The sequence below is a fragment of the Xiphias gladius genome, chromosome 10 (genome assembly GCF_016859285.1).
Source record: "Xiphias gladius isolate SHS-SW01 ecotype Sanya breed wild chromosome 10, ASM1685928v1, whole genome shotgun sequence".
Lineage (NCBI taxonomy): Eukaryota > Metazoa > Chordata > Actinopteri > Istiophoriformes > Xiphiidae > Xiphias > Xiphias gladius.
Window position 1 is genome coordinate 8,055,903 of NC_053409.1, and position 8,789 is coordinate 8,064,691.

Here is an 8,789-nt window from a genome sequence, read left to right on the forward strand (position 1 = left end):
TGTGGTTACATTGATGTAATCTTGTACAATTTGTACTAGGCTGCGAATAAATAAATAAAAACTAACTGGGACTAGAGTACGTCAACTTTTGTACATGTCATCTCCTGTCTTATTTGTCAGGCAAAAGTAGCACCACAACCTCAAATTCATAGATAAAAAAAATAATAACAATTATTTTTATCTATTTGGATCTTTGGGATTTCATACAAAACCATGAACCATTATGCACAGAAAAACCACCGGACTTTCAAAATGGGAGTTAAACTAAGAAAAGAGACCTTATCTTTCCTTGGCAATATATTCATATTTGATTGTTTCATATTTATACCAGCAACTCTGCATGAGCTTGTCAAGAGCATTAGTTTGGTGGGTAAAACATACAGCATTTTGAGACTATGAGAGAAGGAGAAGTGATCGGCTGTGATTGCTACAGGACCCTAACCAACCCCATAACAGACCCAGTAATGTACAGCCTGATAATTTCTGATCATGTTTTAAAGGAACACGTAATCCAGCTAATCTGCACGTCTTTCAGTATTCTACCTTAATATCAGCACGATACGGTCCTCTTCGAAGTTGCTGCCAAATCCTTCTCAATAAGACTGAATACAAGAAGACTTCATTTGAATGACATGATAACATTGTCTTGCTGTCTCGACATGTTGCTTTCTCAAATATCCATCGAATTATCATGATAAAACTACGTACTTAACTTGAGACCTAGATACAACAAAGTGCAAATATTATTGCACCGTAGGTGTAGATGTCTTAAGTGGAATCACAAAGTAAAGCTGAACTAACAAACTACATTTCTTGATCCTAAATCCGTGGCTTAATCTGTTAGGCCGAGTGGAACCCCCTTAGATTTGGATTTACAGTAATATAAACAAAAACAAAAAAAAACATTCTTGACCTTTGTTTGAGTCACGTGAGCATTGTGGAAAGATCACTGGCAAGTGTTTGGACACAGCACCCAGCCCACAGAGGCAGGGCCCTTCTTTGTAATTGGGCTAAACTTTGATAAGGACTACACTGTTACCTAACCCTGGAAGGACAGTCCAGTTGGGAGACAACATGGCAGCTGCAGGGAAGGTAAGCATGCTGACTAATCCTCATATGCAGTCATGTTAGTATACTGAATTTCTGCTAATGGTTGAATGGACTCAGGTCGTTCTACACACAAAAACACTGCTAAGATTGCCAGGACTAAGATTGCCTCCACTCAGCCAATTGTTTATAGAGTAGGGGGAGTGTTTACGGTACAAGGATATGGAGGGCGGGTTGGAATCTGAACAGTCCCTGTGTTGTAATCTTTCACAATCTAGGATAGACAAAAAGAGTCATTGGAGAGGTTTGTGTGTTTCTTGGAAGACTTCTGCAGAGTCTATTTGTCAAGACTTCCTGTTGTTGCAACATTTCCACACGAGGGGGGAACAAAAAGGTCAAAGTATGCCTTAAAAACAGCTTTCTATGGTTCAGTTATATTCAATCTGTGGAGAAACAATGTAGAAGAACAGAAAGAGTTTTCTCCAGCCCAAAAGAAACCACCTGTGATTTATTTTCCTTCAGCCTTTTAATCAGACTGCTTCCACTGTAGCACTGAATGGGTTAAAAATGTCCAGAGAGTCGTCATGTGGACGGATTCCAGACCAGCTGAAGCTCTTGGATGTTTTTTTTGTAGGTGATCCGGTGCAAAGCTGCAGTAGCATGGGAGGCTGGGAAACCTCTCGAGATGGAGGAGGTGGAAGTGGCACCTCCTAAGGCTGGGGAGGTTCGCGTCAAGGTAGACTCAGGGCTGATTTGTCTGCAACCTACACGCACATTTTCTAACATGGATTTGGTGGGTGTACAAGATAAAAAATGTTGGAGCAAATTCTTCAGTCACCACATGCTTGCTTTGTAATTTAAAACCTTTGATAACACTGTATATTAGATAAACTGCTATATTTATACCAATATACTATACATACGCTGTTTATAGCCTACACCGTATACTGTAATTACCAGCTCATTTTCAACTACAGTCAGTTTTCACCATTTAGTATATTTATTGCCCAACAATCCAATGTTGTAAAAAAAAAAAAAGGAAGCCTCCTTTACTGTTACTTTACCAAGAAAGGTCTGCTCTTTATTTTATATATAAATAATAAATACTGTCTTCACATCAGTAATATAAAGATAGTCGCAAATCAGTGATACATCTAATGAAGTAGATTTAAATGAGAACTAAATAAGATTTGATTTCTGAACTGATTGATTTCCCCGCATTTCAGCAGATATTCATCCTCAAATAATGACATCAGTAGCTTGAAATGATTCTGCATGGATCAGATCCCAGTCCTTTGTTTCAGGTTGTGGCCACGGGGATCTGTCACACTGACTCCTACACACTGAGTGGCTCCGACCCTGAGGGAGTTTTCCCCGTCGTGCTGGGCCACGAGGGAGCCGGTATCGTGGAGAGTGTCGGAGAGGGAGTCATCAAGTTTCGACCAGGTTTCTCTTCTCTCACATTTAAATAGGTGGCTGCAATGTAAGGGCTCAAATGTAACAGTGTGCTTGTATTTTAGGGGACACGGTCATACCCTTATATGTCCCACAGTGTGGAGAGTGCAAGTTCTGCAGAAATCCCAAAACCAACTTGTGTCAAAAGATCAGGTAACTGTCCTGGGTCAAAGCCCCACTCTGCAGCTGTACAGATCGGCTACTACAATGAAAATCTCTCTTGCCTTGTGCAGAACCTCTGAACTGTTTGATCTTTGTCTTTTTCTCCAGGCTCACTCAGGGCAAAGGACTGATGCCAGATGGGACAACCCGTTTCTCCTGCAAAGGCAAAAGCCTCTTCCACTTCATGGGCTGTAGCACATTCTCTGAGTACACTGTGGTGGCTGAGATCTCCCTGGCCAAAGTGGACCACAAGGCCCCCCTGGACAAGGTTTGTCTGCTGGGCTGTGGCATCACCACTGGTTATGGAGCTGCTTTAAACACTGCCAAGGTAAGTCTCCCACGTAGGCCATATATTAAACTAGCAGTACCGTCCTAAATAGGATTGCTTATATACTGTATACTATACATACAGTAGGTATATTTCTTATTTGTCTATGGAATAGTTCAAGGTTTAAGTTTTCTTTACTGGTACCAGTGTGTAAATTGTTTTTTCTGGCACGAAGTTTTAGTGTTCCAAGTTCAAACTACAAAAGGCAATTACAACCCGCAATGACAGGTATCAGCCTGGTTTGGGGGATGTATGTGTACCCAAGATAATTGTCTTTCCCAAGGAAAAAATAGTCATAAAATTGAATCAGAAGTGAATGAATAATGGAATATAAATGGCATGTCTGAAAGCACATTTTCATAGCACCATTATTTATTGAGTGTTTTGGCTGTCTTTTTTATTTAAATCTTTTTTTTTTCTCAGTCTCAAACATTGTATTATAGCGTCATATAGCGCCATCATCAGGTCTGTACTTTGTATTTGGTGCTAATTAGCAAATGTTAGCATGGTAACACACGAAACTAAGATGGTCAAGATGGTAATGATTATACCTATTTAAGCATGTTAGCATTGTCATTGGGAGGATATTAGCCTGTTAACATTAGCATTTAGCTCAAAGCACCTGCTGTGCCCAAGTACAAAAGAGCCTCACAGAGCCTCTGTGATGATTTTCAATAAGGATTTCATTTGCCTGTTTATAGGTTATTAGCCAACATGTACCTACAGTAATTAAATGATGCAAATGAACAACACAGCCAGCGCATGCAAAATGTGTTTGCTCCTTTTCTAATCACTATGTAAGATTAATTTAAGGCCATAAAGTTGTATTAGATTCTATGTAGCATCATTCTTATTTATTTCCAGAGAGATGTGCTGACCTGTATTTGCCTCTCCTGTCCCTCACCCTGCAGGTGGAGGCTGGGTCGACATGTGCAGTGTTTGGCCTGGGGGCGCTGGGCCTCGCAGCAATCATGGGCTGTAAAGCAGCCGGGGCAGCTAGAATAATTGGAGTCGATCTCAACCCTGACAAGTTTCCAATTGCTCAAGGTTTCGGGGCCACAGACGTGGTGAACCCAAAGGAGCACAACAAGCCAATTCAAGAGGTCCTGGTAGAGATGACAGATGGAGGTGTGGACTACTCCTTTGAATGTGTGGGCAATGTGGCAATCATGGTGAGTGGGGAAATAATAGTGACCATTACTAACTAATTAATCTGTGAATGCTAAATCGAGATGGTCTTTCATGGGCCATAAATATGGCTTAACAGAAAGAGTTTTATGAAGACACCAAAATTTTCTAGAATGGAAACAGTCTTTTGTTGTACAGCAGGGATCCATTTAAATACTTTTATTCCATGAAATTATTAGTTATCTGAATTTTTTTATTTTAAACAATATTTCTTTCTTACTTACTCGCACCTCTTTAGGCAGCATGACAAACCCCACCCTGCTGCTAGGAAATCCTGCTATACAACAGGCCTTTAAAGAAAAGAACAAATCAACAGAAATCACATCTGACCAGTGTTCAAATATACAGTATCAGGGTGAGTTAGTTGTCAGGTTGAGGTAATACTGTCCTCATATTGTTTCTTGGTGGCAGAGAGCAGCCCTGGAGGCCTGCCATAAAGGTTGGGGCACTAGCGTCATCATCGGGGTGGCAGCAGCTGGCCAAGAGATCTCCACCCGGCCCTTCCAGCTGGTGACTGGGCGCACCTGGAAAGGCACTGCCTTCGGAGGTAACTAGTTAGTTGTTGTGAGGATGATTTTTTTGAGGTCTCGATTTAAGGAGGTTCCTTATACATCGTAGTCTGAACATGTCCAGGATCCCTCTGAATAGACACTCAATAGTTCACTCTATAGTGAGCAGGAAATTCAGATTTTGGACTTTTTGATTGTTCCAGTCTGTGAATTTTTGAGTTTGGACACTTAAATAAAACGGTGGAGGGCAAATATATTATTGTGTATAGTGAAGAGAGGGATTTCAGACACACCCCATGTTTTTAGCCATGCTCTCGGGATGGCAGTGTTGGTCGGTTGGTCGATCACCACTTTGATCCAGACTGAATTATCTCAACAACTATCAGATAGATTATCATGAGGTTTTGTACAGACATTCATGGACCCCAGAGGACCAATCCAGAAGATTTTGACGACGAGGACTTTTCCGCTAGCGTCACCAGCAGGTTGACTGATTTTTATCTTTCATAAACGATGCTGGGGAAGCCACTAATAACAAAGGAAACAGGTTGAAACGTTTTTTAAATAAAGGAAATAGTTCCCGTCAGCAGGTCAGATTTACCAGTCTCTTGTTTTCAATGTAAGAATCACATTCATTCAACTCATCCGCTCCATATTTATACACCCAGCCCACATACATGGGTACACAATGAGCACACACTGCAGAAAGCAAACTGATCAGAATGATTAGGAATAATAAATGCTTTGTGGCTCTGGCTTGAAGCCAAGCTAATACACAACCATTTACACTGACAAAGATGTGTAGGTGTAAATTTAGTACAACTATTCTCCAATTTGACTCAGGATATCGTTTGCTTTTTCACATGTACGAACATCTTACGCTCTGTTGTAATATGAATCCCCTTGGATTCATTTTTCCCAGGATACAAGAGTGTCGACAGTGTTCCCAAACTGGTTGAGGAGTATATGAACAAGAAGCTCAAAGTGGATGAATTTGCGACTCACACTTTGCCCTTTGAGAAGATCACTGAAGGTTTTGATCTCATGCATGCTGGTAAATGGTAAGCATCGATTTAAGATATGTGTTGAAGTTGTTTGTTATGTTAATGTGTGTAATGCGCCAGTGTCCCTCTGCATAAGGTCTGTTGAGACCTAATGCATCACAGCTGTCTTCTGCTGAGGACAAAGCTGAGGTGTGTTGAGCGGTGTGAGACCTTGAGAGGTCTTCATTCAAACACAATCACCAATTGTGTCAGTAGTGTATTTTAAAAAGAAAAATATCTGATATTCATAATCTAATCCCATTTTCCTCTTTCAGTATCCGAGTCGTCCTCCAGTTCTAGATGCCGAGGAGCAAAGAAAACCATGTCCTCACTCCATGTTTACTCTACTCAGTTTAATAAATAATGTTTCAGTTCCCTGTCTGAGTCTGTTTAATTTGAACAATGCAGTCAGACTCCTCTTTGATCAGACCCCCCCCCCCGTGGGATAACATATGCACAGAGGCAATTGTGAGGAGGCAAAACAGAGGAAACAAAACAAGATTATTCAGAAAGATTCAGAAATACCCTTTGATCTAGACTGAATGAATAATGAGGCAGTACAACCACAAACAGCCAAATGGCATCAGTGTTGGCAGGTTGTTAATCGATAAGGACTTGCTGAGTAGGAACAGCACAGACAGAGGCCTGATGAAGTTGTTTGAAGCATGTTGAAAACACTGCAGATACAGTCCAGCCAGTTTAAATACTTGCAAAACCTTCGTTTGATTATGCTCCCAGCAAGATTTGAGCATAAGACTGGTTTTAGTCTTTTGTCTGGCTCACAACAGGTACACAAACTTTTCACTGTAAACTGAAGTGTCTCCAAACTTGGGGAACGTACTGTCACTTCCAAAATGTCGACTCAAACTGTAACCGACTTGGGAGAATTACTGCGACGCCTCGTACTCAGCTATGCCATTCCTAGTTAGGCAAAGCATGTCAAACAGCCATGTTTCCCAACAGCTCAGTTCACGCTCTACAGTGGAAAAGCAAAAAAAAATTTTTTTTCTCCTGTTTCCTGCCCTGCTCTATTTCTTTGGTGACGACAACCGGTCTATTCAGGACACATAATATTGAAATCGACAACTCATAGGGATTGTGGGCCTTTTAGCTTGAGGGGGTTATTTAACCTCCAACTATTTCTGATTCTCAATAGGCCTTTTTTCACCTCAGAAAAAGCAGGAAAAGCACGTGTAAAGTAATTTGTCATGCAGTAAATTTATCAGAGCATTACAACATTGTATGTTTATCATATTTAGTCATTTGAAAATAAAATGGTCAAACAGTAATTCTTATCAAAAAAGGGTCTCCACTGGTCTTTTTCTTATACAGACAGACAGGAATGAGAATAAATGTGTGATTTATGCACAAGTCAGTACTTGAGATTATGTAGAGTAAGAATGGCTTTTGAAAACTAAATATGCTGTATTAATGTAAATATACAGTAAATAATAATGTTTAGGAGTGCTTTGGTAGCTGAATGGTTACAGCACATGCCATGTACTGCAAAGTCCATGGTTCGATTCTAGCCTGGGACCTGCAACAGTGTTCCCAGGCCATTGTTTCGTGTCTCCTATCCAAAATGAACTTTCCAATAAAGTTAAAAAAAAAATGCCATGAGGATAATGTATTAAAATTGATAAAGTTAAGAGTCTGACTATGAAGTAATCTACAATAAAAGCTCCATTCATACGAGGCAAATGATTATTGTGACTGCACTTCACTGCGTAAGGTTATTTTTTCTGTTCTGTAAGTACCAGCACACAACCTCTCATAAAATGGAAACTGTCATTTTTACAGTTTTAATAAGATCTGACATACGACATATAACATGGTAATTGGAGAGCTTTAGAAGTGGTGGTAGGTGGATTTTGTTACCCCGGGACAGAGCCAGGTTACCCGTTTCCCACTGTTTTCAGTCTTTATGCTAAACTAAGCTAACCAGCCGCAGCTGGATATCTACCATACAGACACAAGAGAGATATTGATCTTCTTGTGCAACTCTCCACCAGAAAGCAAATAAGCATATTTCCCAAAATGTGAGATATTACTTTAATTGTCTAAAATACATTAAGCTGAAATAAAACTGTAATGTAGGAAAGCATATAAAAATTCAAGTGCATTTTACGCAGCTGTAACAGACAATAAACTGCAACATTCTGACATTAAACAAGCAAAGAAATTGTATTTCACCGTCTTTCTTTCCATGACATTTGTAATGTACGGCATTGGTAATGACATAAGCTGATTATGTTGCAATGCTACTCACAAACGTACATTATTAAAATAAGGAGAGATTCTTGTGGCGTTGGCAATACTTCAGTGTTTTGTATGTCTAGTAATGGAAGCTAGTGCTAATGTGAGGTTTCTGTTTTGTGAGGATAGAATATGATATTTTTGCATTTTGTGTTCCAAGTTAAGAATTTAGCAGGACAGTTTGGCTAAAACAATTTAAAAGAAGGGTATTACACCTGGGCTTTTCCTGATATGACAAGTTCAAATGACAACCAAGAAAAAGGCTTACTCAAGTTTGTAGCATTGTTTGTTCATTTGCTTTGCTGGTCCTGAATTCTAATATCAGAGTGTTTTATTTCCTTATTATAGTAATTATTTCCTGCTGAATCACAGCTTTTTCGCACTGAAACGGAGAAATCACTTCTTATAAAAACAACTACCACAAACTTAGTTCTATGGCATGAATTATCTTGTATTAATCACTGCAAACTAAATTCTTAATTAGCAAAGTTTTGAATGAAGAATGTTTGTGGACCTATAGTCACGCATGCTTTTAGAATCATAGAAAACCTTGACTGTAACTCTATGAAGTTAACCTTTACTGATACAGTCACACTAGTGTATCTTGGGAGTGAACAAATAGTATGAAAATCAATTCTCAATTGCGATTAAGACTGTCATTGTCCTCCACCAAGTTTAAAAACATATCAAGGCTGACAGGGATCCAGAGGGTTATTTCCAGTAATAAAAAGCTGGTAAATTAAACCCCTTTCGGGATTTGGATCACCAATCTTTTCAAGGACAAAATCACCCATACAGAGC

The 8,789-nt window shown here is 39.7% G+C and overlaps 1 protein-coding gene across 2 annotated transcripts; it reads left to right on the plus strand.

Annotated features, from left to right (window-relative positions):
- The first annotated feature begins 973 nt into the window (after positions 1–973).
- Positions 974–7,380, plus strand: LOC120795054 (alcohol dehydrogenase class-3 chain L). Of its 2 annotated transcripts, XM_040136512.1 has the most exons (9): positions 974–1,092; positions 1,682–1,783; positions 2,352–2,493; positions 2,568–2,655; positions 2,773–2,992; positions 3,904–4,164; positions 4,592–4,727; positions 5,612–5,750; positions 6,008–7,380. In XM_040136512.1, exons 1-9 carry the CDS (start codon positions 1,075–1,077, stop codon positions 6,030–6,032), a joined length of 1,131 nt encoding a protein of 376 aa, XP_039992446.1. In that variant the 5' UTR covers positions 974–1,074; the 3' UTR covers positions 6,033–7,380. The 2 variants fall into 2 exon arrangements, with proteins under 2 accessions (XP_039992446.1, XP_039992448.1); XM_040136514.1 differs by lacking the exons at positions 5,612–5,750; positions 6,008–7,380 and adding an exon at positions 4,852–5,598 and having other exon boundaries at positions 4,592–4,742.
- Positions 7,381–8,789: the final 1,409 nt, after the last annotated feature.